The sequence below is a fragment of the Nesoenas mayeri genome (genome assembly GCF_963082525.1).
Source record: "Nesoenas mayeri genome assembly, chromosome: 4".
Taxonomy (NCBI): domain Eukaryota; kingdom Metazoa; phylum Chordata; class Aves; order Columbiformes; family Columbidae; genus Nesoenas; species Nesoenas mayeri.
The window spans coordinates 21923884-21941885 of NC_137540.1; the positions used below are offsets into that span (position 1 = coordinate 21923884).

Here is an 18002-nt window from a genome sequence, read left to right on the forward strand (position 1 = left end):
ATGTCAAATAAGCAGACATTAAGAGGATGTGAACTGATTGTAAATTATTTTCTGAATACAAATTAATGTGACCATCGGCTACAAATCTATGGCATTCCTGATTTTTAGAGGTCAAGTTTGAGGTTTTAGGGTAGCTACAAGACAGGTAAGCTAGTACATGTTTTAGTTTTTTTTTTTTAAATACTGTAGTAAACTTATGCATACTATACAAGTTGGGTCCAGAGGGAGCTAATGTATACTCCCTTTGTTCCCAGAGAATACACATGAATTAAGTTATGGACTCCACACAGCCATACAACTATTTTTCATAGGCTCAAAATTAATAATTTTCATCAGCAAAATTGTTAAGGAAATGGGATCCTAAAATGCCAAAGAACAAAATGCTAACAAGAGTAGATAAAAGAACCCATAAATATTATGATTTAACTCAGCAGTTTTAGAGTAGTATCTTGATTGCAGAATTGTATCAGTGTTCAAATTTAGTAAATGAACAATCTAAAATGCTCTGCAAATTCATGCTGGCACACAGTGCTCTAAACCGAAATCTGAAGTTTAGAAAATTATCTGTAGTTCTACGTAGAGAACTTGTAGAGAATTACAAGATTTACAGTGATAATCCCCCAGAATCAGATTTTTTTTTTAAAAAAAATATTATATTCAGAGCTTGCCTGGTGCCTATCAAAACCCAATTATTACTTGCTTAGCTAAAGACATGATATAGATGACCAAGAGCTTTATCGTATGTAAAGTTCTGCCAGAGCCAGGACCAAACTGATCCTGACCCAACAGATCTTTTATTTTATCCATGTTGCAAAACACATTTGAATTAGTAAATAGTATCGAAGACGCATTATAAGAACATATGCTACCTCTGGTGTAAAGCAGAGAACATCAGTGGAAGGGGATGGAGGTTTAAAAAAGAGGCACAGGAGAAGAATAGAAAGCAGCAATTTGAGTGTTTATACCTATGTAAAAGAAAACTTCAAACAAGGTAAAATTTGGGAGTATTTCAAAGTATGTATGGTACTACCAGTAATCCAGGCAGTGTGAGGGTAGACAATATGCTGCAATACACACACACTTTGAATTCAGTCAAAATCCTCCTCCTCCCTTAAAAGCCCATCATCTCTGACCACTTTTAATAGGGCTGGCTCCGCACACCACCCCAGTGTACACCTGTATTTCACAGGCTTGAGCTCCTCCATCCAGGTCCCAGCCTCGCTGCCCAAGCTCTGCACCTGAGCTACAACCACCACCTCCTTCCCAACCTCAATAGTTGCCAGCTTTCTCCCTTCAACCCCATGCCCAATGCTTCAGGGCTTTTGGACACACCCCTCCACTGCTGCCAGCCGCTCCCCTCCAACATCAACCCGCAGCACTTCACCGTGCCAGAACCACCAAAGGACCGAGCTGCCCGTCCTCTCCTTGACGCAACCGTAAAACCTTTGGACACTCTCTGAGCCCTCACCAAGCATTGGTGCTTTGTCACTTGCTTCCGCCTTTGTGTAGATAAATGCTCCATATCAAAATGCCACTTTTTCCGCCTCTGAATCTTTTCATCATGTTTGCCTGGTGCCTTTCCCTCACTTACTTCAGTGAGCTGACATCTGTTCTCATTAGCTATTTTACTGCTACCACAAATAGTGTTTCCATTCCCCCAAATCTGTTGTATCTTGACATATATGAAAATTGTGAGCTATCTTGGTACGTTTTTTCACTCAAGTGTCTAGCACAATGGTATGAGATTTTTCTGAGAAATTTCTAGATGATAATACAGACATTTTACAAGTATATACACACACACACACATATGCACACAAATGCATTGAATAAAGTGAAAGCAATAAGGCAAACAAGACCTTACAGCACCATCCTGTTCTCCATACAAAGTGCATTCAGGCACACACCCTTTATTCTTCAGGAATCAACCAGGTAAGCAACCTAAAGCTTCCAAGAACCAACTACCCAGTTTGGGAAGCAAACCACTGCATTTCAGGTAGAGCTGCAGTAGATGAAGAACCTCTGAGAATGTGACCCCAAGCATTGTCCCATGAGCAAGGAGAAGGCACAGGTACAAATCTGAGAGACACACGCACAAGTGGATGAGTCACTGGTTTGACTGGCCAGACTGAGGGGAGGAAGCAAATGAAAAACAACCACTGAAGCAGGGGACAAGCTGTACAGGGACTTGAGAGCAAAAGATTACTTAAATTTATCATGTGAGACACACTACCAAAAGCACTTTGCTCTTGCAAAGCAGTTGCCATTCAAGGGGGGTTTTTGTAACAGCATTTAGGATATGCTGACGAGACCAAGCAGTTTGTCTAAATATACAAAGAAAGGAAGACTGCAGCTGGTGAGAAAGAAAATAAAGGTCCCGCCTTCACATGGCAAAATACATTTTAAAATCTGTTTCTAACAGCTGCAACACAGAGGAGATAGAAAGTGATAGAAAACAGTATCACTTGCCATGAGGCTGAGGAATCAGTACACAGGTAGAATTTTAAATTAATTAACAAAGCAATGAAAATTTCCTAATTTCTTATCCTCCACACCAGCAGAAGCAAACTTTTAGTGAAGAGTAAGCTCAAAGCCAATGACTGAATTCAGTAGGACGACACAGTAGCAAAACTGAAATAATGACATAGTTTAGCACTGCCAACTTCATTCACAATTGCTTAATAATTAATAAGTTACACTTTAATCTGACAGGATTGGATAGCTTAAAGACAAGGAATAAATGTCCACGAAACCTGACCTATGGGTATGTCACATATTATTTGGCTTCAGCCAGACCCTGCAAAGATCCAGGCACATCCCAAAACGTAATTCTTGCTCTTCATTCACATTCAGTGTATCAAAAAGGAAGGTACAGCATAGATGAAAGAAAAAGCTTCTAAAGTGCATTTTAATCTACAAAATTGTACACTGTTTTCATTGTGTTAATTTAAACATATTTTGGTTCTTTATTCTAGTTGGATTTAAACTACTAATAAAACTGTTACTACATAAATATTTCCTTCTTATTTGCTTGCTTATATGACAATTTCAGAAATGTTTGCATTTTGTTTTGTTTGGAACAGATTCTAAACCACAGTGTAGTGCAACACTGCTCCAGTACAACACTGTGAAGAACAGAAACAATATATGTGAAGCGGTTTATCCTCTTTGCCCAAATTAATATGTTATTAATTTCCAATAAATGGAATTCTGCACTATCCCCCATCTTTCTCTAACATCTAACCAGTCAGTTTTCTCCCAACTTCTCCCATGTCACATCATTTTTTCTGCAGTAAAGTTGATCTCTCTTCATCATTCCCCCAGTGGCCATAAAGAACAAGGTGTGATTCCTGTCCCCACTTTTTGTATCGAAAAACTGTTATCATGTCCTCCTTAATACGTTTCTTTCTTCTCCATGGAAACAAATTCAGTTTCTTCGACTCTTCCTTACAGATTTACATTTTGGTTTTTGTGGTGGTGTTTTTTTTTGTTGTTTTTGTTTTGTTTTTTTTTTCCTAAGCTTATTATCCTTGTTCTTCCTTGGGAAGTCTCTAGTCTGTATTCACCTTTCTTCAGGCACACAAAATGGAATTTCAGGAAGGAAGGTTCAGTTCAGATGCTAAGGAAACCTTTTCTAAATGTAAAGGTCTGTGAAAAACTGGAATAGATTCTCCAAGGGACACAGCAGAGACTTCCACACTGGAGACCTTCAAGAAGAGATGGGGGATGTGTCCATCAGGAAGGACACAGGTACCACTAAATCCTACCAATCAGCACAGGAATGTAGGTGACAATTTCATGAGGTTGCCCCATGCCCATCTCCCTGACCAACAGTACTGATAATTAGACACAGTCATCAGATTCTCACTTGCCAGCTCAGACAAGAACAGAATAATGCCTTAGTATCCAACAAGACTCGCTTACTTTTGCAAAAATTTTATGTTGCTGACTCTAAATTTAATACACCATCATCATGCCACTGTGCCTCTTTCTTCACCGCCATCTCTGAACATCTGCTCTCAGGTTTTTCATTCTTGCCCACCTCCTTTCTCAATGTAACCCTCTGCACTCCACTGAATCTACCATCATGTTGGTTTCAGACACTAGAACTGAAGATGCTTTTGAATTCCGATTCTCCCCACAGAGGAGCATTTCCAAATCTGCAGATTTGTATATTTACTCTCTACTCTGTCATACAAATAGTTAGTGAAACTGTAGGCACAGAACTGACCCTCAAGATGACATGACTTAAGATGCCCTTCCAGCATGACAGCAAATCACTAACAGCTACTTTTGGAGAAGGCTGTCTTCAAGTAATTACACACCCACTCAATGAGAAATCTTATCATATTTTCATGAGAACTCTGCATCTCCTTCTGATTACAGTTACGGCTGGAGAAACTGAGCAGTGAAATACAAACACCTACAGGGAGCTGGCACCTCACGAGAGCGCTCGCACCCATTTCGTGCACTAGAGCTGGTTCCCCTGCAGTGCGCTGGCTTTTGCACGCAGGATCCAGGACTGTGGATCCACACCACGGGGATCTGCTCACAGGCAGCACAAATACAAGCAGCAAACTCACAAAAATGGCACAGAAGCCATCACAATTGCCTCTCAGAAAAATTAAGGTGAAGTTCCAGATCAAATCTTGCATATTTTGGGGTCTAACTCAATGATGAAGCTTGTTACCTACTTGTCTGATGAGCAGGATAATGGTGATGGTCACAGCAGTCAAAAAAGGAACTGGGGAGGGTTTGGGTAAGAGACAGGAGGAATTAATCCCTTTTCTAGCTGTGCTAATGGACAAAAGTGACAACAGAAAGCTGAGTTATAAAGTGCATTTTTACAGGAATATTTAGGTTGTCAGGGAAAATGTCTAACACATTTGCTTGTTTCTCAGCAATCCTCAAAGTGATAATTAATTGAAAAATAACAGTTTCATAGGGGTACTCCTCCCTGTGTGGGAACAACTTTTACCAAACGCCAATTAGTGGTTTCCTGTTAAAATCAAATCAAGCTGTTTTTGATAGAGCTTTTTAATGAGAAATGGCTAAAGTTTATTTCATATAAAATCCCGAATAACATAATACAGTCTTGCAGCTAACATTTTTGGTATATAAAACTCCCTCTTGTGCTTCTTCATTAATTTCAAAAGAAATGTATTTACTAAATATTTAAAGCATTCAATAAACAAAGCCTTAAAAAAAGCTTACAAAAGAAAATTATAATGTTGATGAAAGCCAATCTTAATCAGTCCTTTTCAGATGCTCCCAAAACTCACATTTTACTGATTATTTATTCATTCTTCAAATGCATGGCAAATTCAATGATTTTTGAGCTAAGCGTTGTCTACTAAATGCATCAGTAGCTTTGACTATTCATCAAATAGATTTAAAGACTGGCAGTAAAACAACAACAAATGCAAAGATTAGGTCACCTACGGGTTCCAGATTTGTCTGCTACAACGCTAACACACCTGAAGCAACGAAACATCAGAAGCTTGAGCTGTTATCACTGGTAATAATCTGGGTAAAAACAAAGTTAGGGAAACTTTGGAGAACAGATTTTGAAATCTCCCACTGTACCAGACTGAATGCTCTTGGCTATGATCACTGGTTTCTGTCTTGTGCCAAGCGACAACCTTCCTCCCAAGACACCCATTCCCGTCCAACCTTCTGCAGGCATTCCTCATCCAAGCCTTCTCTCCTGCTTTTATTTGGGTTGATACCCAATGCTAAGCCTGTTCCGTGATTTACATGCCCTTCATCTTCATCATAAAACTAAGCCATCTCAATTGCCCCTGATACAGTCTTATATACATCTACTGCGTGTGAAATTTCCTCTTTGCATTTACATTGGAGACACAAGTACTCAACAAGCTTTTCAGAGTTTTTCAAAAGCATCAATAAGCAAACTCTGCCGCAGCACCTCTTATCCTGGATCTTGAGTGCTCATGCTTCCACTCAATGTTAAAGAGCCTGCCACGCTTGAAATGCTTTATTTTCTTCCTGCACTACTATTACTAGAACTCAGCTCCGTAGCTGCTGCACTTCCCCTTCCAGTCTTTCTGGTTAATGTCATTCAATGTACCAAATCTGCACTTGTATTCCCCTCAAGTAACAACAATTTTGAGATAATTTATCTCCTCACCTGTATAATTTCCATATTCCTAGTTTTTAATAACTCAGATTTCTTTCAAATTACCTTATTTCTAATACATTCAAAGCTGCTGGTCTGTCCCTCATCTTCTAGAAATCATCTAGCCCACTTCATAGAACAGCAGTACTACCTGTGAACTACAAGCTGGCCGCTCATCTTCTGCAGTCACCTCAGCCATATTTCTCATCATCCAGTTTATTAGTCATTAAAAAAAAAAAAAAGAATATAACTATGTTAATGGCCTGCTTTAATAAATCACCCTGAACATTAGTGAAACACCCTGTATGTGATATTAACCACTTTTCCAGGGAAAAGGCAACTCTGCAATATTACCCCACGTTATGATCTGAATCAAGAGACTGAGTATCTCTCTGCAACTGACAGTGTGGCACATTTCTAAATTCTCCTGAAACTGAAATTGTTGTGTGTGAAACACCAGTAATGACCAAAATTGACACATGCCTCTCTATGAGGGTGTCTAAATGGCGTGCCTGACTGCACTTGGTCCATGTACAGATCCAGAAGCCACACGTGAGTTTCCTCAGCTTGCTCTTCCCAGTATGACAACTGCGTGGTTCTGAAGGCAGGAGAGTTGCTCCTCATCAGTATCTCCCCTGCTCCCTAATCCTTTTACTGTCCATTTGGGGTGGACTGGTCGGGTGAGTGTATGTTCTACAGTCTTCCTCCTCTTACACCTTCTGCAGGGCTATTAGGCAGGTAAGAAAACTTCACAGTATCACAGTATGTTTGGGATTGGAAGGGACCTCAAAAGATCATCTAGTCCCATCTCCCTGCTGGAGCAGGAACGCCGAGGTGAGGTGGCACAGGAACATGTCCAGGCGGGTTTTGAATGTCTCCAGAGAAGGAGACTCCACAACCCCCCTGGGCAGCCTGTTCCAGTGCTCTGTCACCCTCACTGAGAAGAAGTTTTTTCTCAAATTTAAGTGGAACCTCTTGTGTTCCAGCTTGATCCCATTACCCCTTGTCCTATCACTGTTTGCCACCGAGAAGAGCCTGGCTCCATCCTCGTGGCACTCACCCTTTATATATTTATAAACGTTCATAAGGTCACCCCTCAGTCTCCTCTTCTCCAAACTAAAGAGACCTAGCTCCCTCAGCCTTTCTTCATAAGGGAGATGCTCCACTCCCTTAATCATCTTTGTTGCCCTACGCTGGACCCTCTCCAGCAGTTTCCTGTCCTTCCATTACTAACACATTATAGCACTGGAGGGAAGCGGGATAACTGATGGCAAAGAATCACAAAAGCACTCAGATCACCACTACCTCTTTGCAGGAAGGTGTGTGATACTGAGTGGCTCAGGATTGCTCCACCCAGTGCCTTCCCCCTGCCCTCCTCTTGGTTAAACATCACCTTCTTGCCTGTTGTGTATTTCTAAGGCTTAAATGTGCTCAAAATTTCCTTCATAATCTGCCATGGGTTGTTCCTTCTACTAACATCGAACTCCAAAGTCTGCTTATTGGGGCAGGTATCCTTGCCACTTCTCATACCTGTTTGAGCAAAACATACTAAAAATGGAAATGAATGCACTTGGAAATTGGTGGGAAAAAAAAAAAAAAAGAAGGAAACAAAATTCAAAACAAAATACAAGTTACTAAGGTAATTCTGAAGCAAAGTACATATGTAAGGACAAGGGGAAAGAACAGTTTTGTGTACTAAGGCACAATCTGTGATCAACTAAATTTTCCTTGTGACATTACTAGAGTAAACCACAGCTCTAGAGTCAATTTAAAACCTGTGAAATGCCAAAGTAGCAGACTTCAAAAAAGCAACACAATGTCAGAAGAAAAAGCACATGACTTGCATAGTCTTAGCATCACTGCTTCCTCAAGACATACTGTCACACAGAGGACAGAGATCCAGAATAGCTCATTCAATGAAGATCAGTGATGTTAAATGTAAAAAGTATTTTTGTACATGGAAATAAAAATTTCATAGTTTTTTGATTTGCATGCGAATTATCTAGCATAACTCCACTTGCCTAATATTAATCATAGTCTGCAAGAGAGCTGAGACAGTTGCATGATCCACTCTCTTGCATGGAATAGAACCAATTGTACCCTCATCACTTCTGACAAATATTTGTCTTTTCTGATATTTAAGATGTCCAATGACAGACTCTACATCTTCCCCAGATTATCTGAGTGCTTCCCTGGCCTTACGTTAACAGATACTATACTTTTCCACTTCATCACTTGTTGCTCATTACTTCTTGTCCTGCTTCTCAGACGTGGAAAGCAGATCACCTTTTTCTCTTTACCGATGCTTGTTGCTGAAGCAACACTAATTGTCTAACTAATGAGAGTTTTAACAAAAACCACTATTCTGGACAGTGAGCCTGTCATGCTTTGGTCAAGGTTGTGTCAGACATGGCAAGAAAAATCTTCACATCCTCTCACTCAGGTGGAATCTCTCTGAAGCAAGGGCTCAGCAGAAGCTAAAAGGACAAGTTCTTCCTGCTTCTACAGCTTCTTGTGGTGGTGGGGAAGTGAGCAACAGAGAAGTGAGCATGACAGACCACAGGGGCTGATTTCCCAAGGGCTCTGATGATAACTAGCAACTCTGGAAAGAAGACTGGGAGACACAGACATGCTTTCATGGCAGGGACTGTCTTTTACTGCTGCAAAGATTAAAAAGGATACAGACCTAGAACACTGTGGAAGGAAGCATGATTGATTCAGGAAAAAAATCACCAAGAGCTGCACATAATGAATTTTGGAAATGCAGAAGCACTCTAGTCTGCTTCAGTATGATAACTCAAAATAATGAACAGAGGTGTTAAGGGCTTGGTACTTTTTATGAATCTTTAAGAGTAACAAAGATAAACAGCAACTCATTTCAGGATCCTCAGGAAAAGAGGTTGTTAAATGTAAATGCTCCACAAGACAGAGAAGTGCTGTACTAGGACACTAAGGAAAAGGGAGGGTCATACCCTTGGTCCTGGGATGTCAAGAGGCCACAAACACCATCTAAACCCTGGGAGCATCCTGGAGGTGAAAGATGGAGCTGTAATAAGAAACTGTAAAACTTTAAAACTCATGGGCACTGCACAGGGGATCCACACAAGCCAGCCAGCCTGCGCCTGCCAGAGGGCATCCAAGCAAGAGCCACTCCCGTGCTGCAGCGGTATCATCTAACAGCAGCCCAAACCAGACAATCCCCCACCCCGAGCCTGCACACACGGTGCTGCCATGTGAGATGGGGCAGGCTGGGACACGTACCCCCAGCAGGAGCCCAGAAAGTCTCAGCTCCTTTGCAAAGCTGGCAACTGAGGGGGTTACACCGTGAATGGTACAATGGAGCATCCAAGCAGATCAACAGGGAAGTCTGGAGTTAGGCGGACCCCTGCTGAAAGCCTGAAAGGCTGTTCCTGGAGGAAACACAAACCCTGCTGGCAGCTGAGCACTCGTCAGAAGGGAGAAACCAGCAAAACTCAAAACAAAGGAGGGCTGAGGACAGGAACCTGAATAGAAGTTTGATTAAGGATTGTTTTAAGAGAGCTGTGTGGTTATGGACTACAGCAGTGTACCTTCGCGAGCTGCTGTCACATCTGAAACAAAAACAGCTAAATACAAAGTACAAGAACACACCTTCAGTACTGTTTCTGAATTGATGCCCAAGAGATTACCCTGACCTTACCAGCCCTCTTAAAAATTCTACATTTTTAATCATCATTCCCAAATAGACTCCTCATTGTTGTGGCAAATGACTGCTCTGATAGTGGCAAATGACTGCTCTGATAGTTACCTAAAATACTCTAGAGGACAGTTCAGCTGAAAAGTTAGAGGGTCACATCAAGAGCAGTATCTTGTAACATGGAGGAAGATAGATGGGAAAGTAGGGAAAGTCAACTGTTGAACAAACTGGTTCCTAAAAGATCCCAAACAGCAGGACTGACTTTTTTTTTTTTTTTTTTTTTTTTTTAATAGATATTCACGAGGTGTGGGGCAGTGGTGCAGAAACAGCAGCACCTTAAGCACAGCTGGCCCTTACTGAGGCAGAGGGATGTTTTCTTCCGAAAAGTCACTGACACGAACGCCGTGCAGCAACGTGAATTTCCCTGCTGATCCCTCTTATGAATACACCCACCAGACAATCTGGGAGACCTAACAAAATCACAGCACAAGGTAGCGTGGTTGCAGGCGACATCTTAATGTTACATTGCTCACTTAGGATCAATACATCATGCATACAAATAAAAGCAGGTACATCAATGGTTCACTTCTCTGCTAAGAGAAAGAACAGGTTTTAACACAATCTCATAACTTGATGGATTTCTATCTCACACAAATGTTTTCTGAAACCATCACACATAGAAAAATAAGAATGATTTTTGAAACGATACTAATGATAACCTAGACATTCGTAGGTACCACAACTAAGTTGTCCAGCTAAAACATGAAAAATAAGATGACAACATGAGGTTTCGCTTCACAAAACCCATAAATAACTTTAATACACTTCTATAAACAGGTAAAAGTCTGTTGGAAGAACTGACACAGACCCAGTGAATGTTCAAGTTAAGAAAAAAGAAATTTACTAGATTCCCTCAGAAGAAAATGCTACATAATACATGTAAATAAAAATGCAGTTAAAGTTACTGGGCATTTCAAAATATTTTGCAGCTAAAGTTTAAAAAAAAAAAAAAGCCATACACGTACCCCAAATTGGTTTTGGTTCTTACACACAGGTTTTTTTTTAATTCCTTTTCAAATTTATGAAATCTTTAGGAGTAAAAAGTTGGTAGTAATTTTTAAAGAAAACCAAGAGGATACCTTTTTGCTGGTTTTAAGTTTTTTTAGTTTTCAGTTTTCTAATACTTGTGATTTTTTTTTCTCTTCCTTTTCTATCACTTTATCTTTTCTCAAGGAGATAGGAACAATGATAATATAAACCACACAAGCTGCAGTAACTGAAAATAATACCACAGTTTTAAATAAATACTAGTATGAGTTATTAAACAGAAAATGGAAAGCTGGGCAAGAAGGTGAAGTACTGTATCTTATTACTGATTCTCTCACAATCTATTTTTCAGATTATTGAACTATTTTAATGTATAAAAAATAAGGATAACTGCAAGTGAAGCCTACAAATCACATCTTGTGCATGAAACATCTTACATATGTAAATGTATGCAAACCCAAGACTCGAATATCACAGGCAGTCTCTGCAGACAGAGTGGTGAACTATGTCATTTGCAAGGTGAAATCCGTTTGATTTCCCTTCGATATCTGAAGGGTATTTCAGCAACCTGCATCTCACTGCTGTGGGAGATCAGTACTGGGAAGTCTCACCAGTGTTTTATATGGGAGCTGAAGCAGGAAAGGATTGCAGCCCTACATGGTACAGACCTCTCAACAGCTTTTTGTCCCCTAAGCACTTATATCACATCACAATGCAGAAGAGGGACCTTCTCTGATCACACAGCAAAAGAGGGAGGGATGCCTGGTCACTAGAATCACAGGAGTCTTTTGATTGGAAAAGATCCTCAAGATCATTGAGTCCAACCATAACCTAACACTGGCACCAAACCATGTCCCTGAGAACCTTGTCTACACGTCTTTTGAACACCTCCAGCGATGGTGATTCCACCACTTCCCTGGGCAGTCTGTTCCAATGCCTGACAACCCTTTCCACGAAGAATTTTTTCTTAATATCCAATCTAAACCTCCCCTGGCACAACTTGAGGCCATTTCCCCTTGTCCTATTGCTTTTTACATAGGAGAAGAGACCAACCCCCTCCACACTACAACCTCCTTTCAGGTAGTTGTAGACAGTGATAAGGTCTCCCCTCAGCCTCTTTTTCTTCAGGCTGAACATCCTGAGTTCCCTCAGTTGCCTCTCATAAGACTTGTGCTCCAGGCCCCTCACCAGCTTCACCACCCTCCTCTGAACTCTCTTGAGCACCTCCATGTGTTTCTTGTAGTGAGGGGCCCAAAACTGAACACAGGATTTGAGATGCAGCCTCACCAGTGCCGAGTACAGGGAGACAATCGCTGCCCTGGTCCCTCACCATCACCCCTCGGTGCTGCCATGGGGACAGACACAACTCGGGAACAAACAGCATTAGGTGGGAGTTAAATGAAAATGTCTCGTGTGGAAGTGAGAGACTCGACAAATCCGATCACAGCGTATGCTGGGAGAAACTTCAGAAATCATGCAGTCGTTCTGGTCCATAATTAACTGAAAATTAATTACAGAATCTTGAAAAGAGCATAAACCAAAAATGGGCCAGCATACCTTCATAGTACAGTTGCTCACTCTGAATCTCTTCCAATAATTAAGTCTAGCATATGGAACTGGAGTTTAAAAAAAACCCAAACCAAAACAACAAACAAACTATGGTTCCCAAAAAAGTTTTGGAGTCCTATTTGCCGAAGGGATACGTCTCTCTGCAGTGCACACATAACTTTCTAGAAGTGAGGGGGATGAATTAATGTGACATTTGGCAACTTCAGCTTTGCAGAAATTACAGGCTGCAGATGCTTCTTACAAAATCAAAACAAAAACTGAGAAAAGAACATAATTAGGTAAATTATTTGCTGACTTGATGAATAATTTTTTAAAGATTATTAGAGGATATAAGAGCTTGGAAAATGCTCCAGTTTTCCAACAAGCAAAAGGAGGAGGTAAGCAATAAAACTGCCAAATTAATTCGGTTGAGCATTCATAGAAAGGTGTATTTTGTATCACTGAATTACACATATTTTTTTAAAGGTGCTTAAAGTATGGCATGCTGCCACACATCAAAATATTATTTTTTGGGGAAAAAAATGTTAGCATGCTGGGAAATAGAAGATATGCAATCAAAGCAAACCTGTAACACTTTGACACAGCGAACAACAAAAAAAGAGAACATTTTAAAAATACTGAGAAAGAGTGCAACCAAAAGAAAAACAAAACAAAATAAAAACCAAAAAAGATCCAGTAGATTAATCAGATTGTATAAAAATGTGCTGCAGGGAACACAAAAACTTTCTTTCTGAATTCCAGTTTTCCACTACAGAGATTAAAATCTTCAGTAACAGTAGGAAAATGATCACAAACTTTAAAATTACAACATGTTTTCTCTTTGCTTTATAAATGCCCTGTTGCAGTAACTGGGAGGACCTGGGGAGCAGCCTGGGGTCTTTCACTCCCATCTGCAGACTGGGGAAGCTGCAAACAAGTAAAGTTATTTTCCAGCTCCTAAGAGACAGAACCTTGTTCCCTGTGGCAACATTTATTCAAGATCAACTGGAGGGTGTTTTGTGTGGTTTTTTGTTTGTTTGTTTGTTTTTTAATAAGGGGCTAAAACACCATTATTATATGCAAGTGGAAAAGAACTGTCCGTGGGTTCAGGAACTTGCACACACTTCAGCCCAGGCTTACACTTATGACTCTTTTGCACATCATCTTACTCTATTTCTCACAAACCAAACTCATCAGACATCTCTGGTGCAGTGTGTTTTCTGTGTTTACCTTTGCTTCCATTTGGATGCTGAGAGCTTAAATTAGATCCACCGCATAAAGGGCACAGCACTGTGCAGTGTGACTTGGCTATGGAGAGTACTATGCTGCAAATAGGATTTAAACTAAATCGCATTTATAAATTCAGTTTCCACCAGCTCTTTACTGATTACAATGCCTAACAAAATACTTGCACATTTTGCCTAAAAGTCCAAATTAGAAATTGGTAAAAGTCCATTTTTCTTGGAGTAATGTGTATTCTTGGCAAAACTAGTCTGACCACATGAAACTATAAGCTACAATGTATCTTCCTAATAAATTGAACATGCTCAGCCTATTCAAGCTAATTACGAAAAAAATATTATTTAATACCAAATCTTGGAAACTTATACAAAGATAAAATGACTGTTTTCAAATACACATTAACATCTCTTCTTGTCATTTCCACCTCTTTCTTTGTGATCATCTCCACCATGTCAGAAATCCCCTGCAAGAGCACACAGAACTTCCCAAAATTAAGTCTGAGATGCTGTGCTGCTCCTCCTTGGATGCCCAATGCTCAGCTCACCGCTGGGGAAGGAGCACGGCCTCAGCAGCAAATGGCATTAAGTTACCAAAACTTCCTGCCAGACCTGGGCTGGCTCAAGGGCTGGAATGTCCATCAGCTTAATTTGGCAGCCCTTGGGGCCCTTTAAATAGGAATTCTGTCTGTGGGCTGCAGGGGCTTTACCCCTCTCCAGCGGTCCTGCCTGCTGTCTCCAACCTGGCTGTTCTCTCCTGAACCACGCAAGTCACTGTCTTGCATTGACATCCAGAGACGTTCCCCTGCCATCTCCTTCATGGTAACGATGGAAGGACCTTTTTATGCCACTGTAGCTCCTTTAGGTGGCACAAATGGATCAAATCAGGAACAAGAATTTCATCTTAGTTTCTCTTCGTGAAGAAAGTCACCAGAACAGCTAAACCACAAAGCTCAACCGCACATCAGTGGTACACTGCTGAGACAGACTTGGCCTTCTAGGTCATTAAATGCAGATCACTAATTACAATTTGCAGCAGACTACCAAGCTCCAACACAAGGGAAGATTTTTCAATGCATTCCTCATTTACAGCATTCTGAGCAATGAAAAACAAAAGAAACCAACCAAACAAAACGGCAATTCCCTCAAGCAAAATTTACCCCCTCCCTTGTTTTTCATAGACGACTCTGTGAACACATCCACTGAAATGCACCAGGAGAGCACAGTGACAAACTCATGACATTGCAGACAAAGTGTCACATGTTGCTGTTTCTACAGGTCATCAAGTCGGACGGCAGCCCTGTGTTTTACCGGGGTGCTAAGCACGCATGCCTGCCCGGGAAGGCAGGTTTGCCGGAGCCCTGCCAGCGCTGCGCTGGGCACAGTGGCCGAGGATGCACCAGCTGCAAAACTGCTAGCGCTCTGGGGAGATGGGCTTCCTGCTCCTCACATGTTTTCAGCACCTTTCTTTGGGAAGAAGGAACTACTACTGTGGAGCTCCCATTTCATCAAAGCAAGCTGCCATTCTGCTGCCCCTTGCTAGATGCAACAGCATAGAGCAAAATCAAGAGAAAGCTGTGAGTTCCCTGCATGATACAATCTGGCCCCATTTTCTTCTGGGAAGCAGAAAGAAGGGGCCTAAGGGGCAATGCAACATCTCAAACTTGAGAAAGGGGGTCAAAGAGGTCTTAACAGGGCTATTCTCTACAAAAAAAAAAGTAAGGAGTGGCTTGCTTGAGTATTTCTGCCAGGATACAAGACAGAAAAAGAAGTCTGGGAGTCAGAAAAAGGCATCAGGCAGGAACCAGGATTTTGCATATAACCCATGAAAGATGAGCAGCTAAATCTGTCTGTAAAACTAAACTAAGCTACTAGGAGAATAGGTCCCAGAGGATAAAAACCAAATCACGAGATAAGAAATTATTTGGAGGAATAACATAAACATAACATAAACATGACTATGTTATAATTTTCTGGAACAGTGAAAACAGTCGAGGGGAAGGGTCACTGTGCATCAGGGAAAGGACCCACAGGAGTATCTAAATTGCCATTCACGGACAACATAATAAAACTAAGAGAGGTGGGAAAATGTTATTTGTAACACGATTTGCTCAGGAGATGACTTGAAACAAGACGCGTGCTGAAGCACAGCCAGAATTGTGTGGACATTGCAACTGAAGAATTAGAACAACAAAAAGAAACTATCTTAAGTGTTGTTGTCATGCTGTTTTCAAAATATTTTTATAATTATTAAGAAAAAGTTTTCCCCTTTTTTTTATTAGTATACTAATAATGGAGTAACATCATCAAAGCTATTGCATATCTAAACAGTTGCAGAAATAAATCAATATAAAAGTCAAATAAACAACAAAAAAGGTTGAGAGATTTCACTATGTGTGAATTTGCTTTCATGATGGCATAAAATATTTTTGGGTATTCAGGAGAATGCTTATCACCCAGAAAATAAGCATGCAATACTTGAAACCTTAACACTTTAAGCTGTATGAGATTCCACTAAAATTACTGTCATCATAAAACACCCACTTTTCTTTTTTCTGAGCCATAAAATACCTATCTCCAAAACCTGATTTAGAATGACAATAGAGTTTATTAGCTATTAAGCACTTCTTCAGGATAATTCCACCTTAAACTTTTGAGATTATGCAGCTGCCAGATCTATAAAAAGGCTGCACATTCCCAATGTTTCTGCCTAATCAAATTAAGAGACTAAGCTATTAATATTCTGCTTACCTCCTAAATTCATTCCAGCTTGCAGACATTTCTGTAATCGACAGGCTGGGCAGTTCTTCCTCCGAATCTTATCAATTATGCAGTCATTCCTTCCCGCACACAGGTAATTGTGCTGTCCTGAATGAATCAAAACCAAAACATATTATTAGAGGATGTATTAAAATAATTCCAATTTCATCTTCTCTGCTGTTTTGCAGGCATTTTGAGTTTCTTATTAATGCAGACATTCCCAATCCCATGCTTAGCCTTCCCAATCATCTTGGTGACTTGTCATGGGCCTTCCAATGAGCCTCTCGGATGTTTCATTTGGGCAAGAGCTTTGGTGTGTCACTCACAAGAGAGATCTCATTATTTTTTTCTAAGCAGGGCTGGAATTTTGCTTTTTGCATAAACCAAACTATTGGTTTGAGCTTTTTCAAATCTTCTTACATGTTCTGTGTCACAAAACAGTCTGATAACTCTTCGTTTTAGTGCAAAACCAAGGGCCATTCTCATGCTACAGAAGTTCACAACCTAAAGCAGAGTAGAGGTTAACTTTCCCAATATACTCCACTCTTCAACCAGTTCAAAATGCTTGATTTCTGATCTCATCAGTTACTTCTATATAGCATAAGGTTTCTGAAGGGTTTACTAAAACAGGCTTAAATCAAAACCACGTTACTTCAGTTCTGTAAAGCCCCACAGAAGCACTCCTGAGGAGACAGCAGGTATTTAACATACAACATTTAGCAGAAAGGAAATACATGGCAACCAGAGAAACAGGCTGGCATTTGACAAACTGAAGACTCAAAAGGCGTTTTGCTTTGTGGGAAGAATGTAGGTAGAGCAAACGGATGCAGTGTATCAGATGAGGACATTACCACGTGGACTTTTCAAAGTAAGGTGCTTGAATTTGATGTGGAAGAATAAAGGAAACCACGAGGGGTTGGTGCAGCATGACATAAAAAGTGACAGAAGATTATTTTAGCTGCCTCCATCCTGAGGTGGCACATGGGGGCCTAGGGCAGCCAGAACAAACAGATTTTGGAGCTGATGTGACAAAAAGCGATGCAGAAGGTTTCCAGAGGATGGATGAAAGGAAAGGACACAGCGCACAGAAGCACAACAGACTGTAAGACAAGCCGCAGGATTTGCCAGTGTGCAAAGTTCAATAAAACAGTCCCATCTAAAATGCAACAGCACGTAGCAGGTGCTGCAAGAACTACAGAGTCTCAGGGATGGGCATTTTATAAGTAAAGAAAGAAACTCGTTACTCCATAAACTAAACACAAGTTTGTAACAAAGATGTCTGAAATGCAAGGTAGAGGAAAACAGTTCAGATTGCAAACGCAGTAAGACCAACTGGCAACTAAGCAAGAAGACTCCAAAGCAGGTCATAAACAAAGCCAGCAAGATGTGTGAAAACTCCAGAGTTGTACAAATAACACTGATGTTGATGCCAAAACCCAAAAGGAGCACCAGCCATGGGTGGTGCAGGGCTGGGCTGAGCCGCAGAACTGCACCGAAACACACTGGAAGGGGGCGTGTGAGGGGAGCGGGAGCAAAGACACAAGTTTGGTAAGAGGACAGAGGTATAAAATACGTTTACCAAGATATTTTCCAC

At 40.7% G+C, this 18002-nt stretch overlaps 1 protein-coding gene across 3 annotated transcripts in view; it reads right to left on the reverse strand.

The window, feature by feature from the left end:
* NR3C2 (nuclear receptor subfamily 3 group C member 2) overlaps window positions 1–18002 on the reverse strand; it is a gene marked incomplete at its 3' end in the record, with an annotated part of 201279 nt that overhangs the window by 37087 nt on the left and 146190 nt on the right. For all 3 annotated transcript variants that reach the window (XM_080343531.1, XM_080343532.1, XM_080343530.1), the window contains one exon: window positions 16400–16516. In XM_080343531.1, the coding sequence (XP_080199657.1) occupies window positions 16400–16516 (117 nt within the window). The remainder of the gene's footprint in view (window positions 1–16399; window positions 16517–18002) is intronic.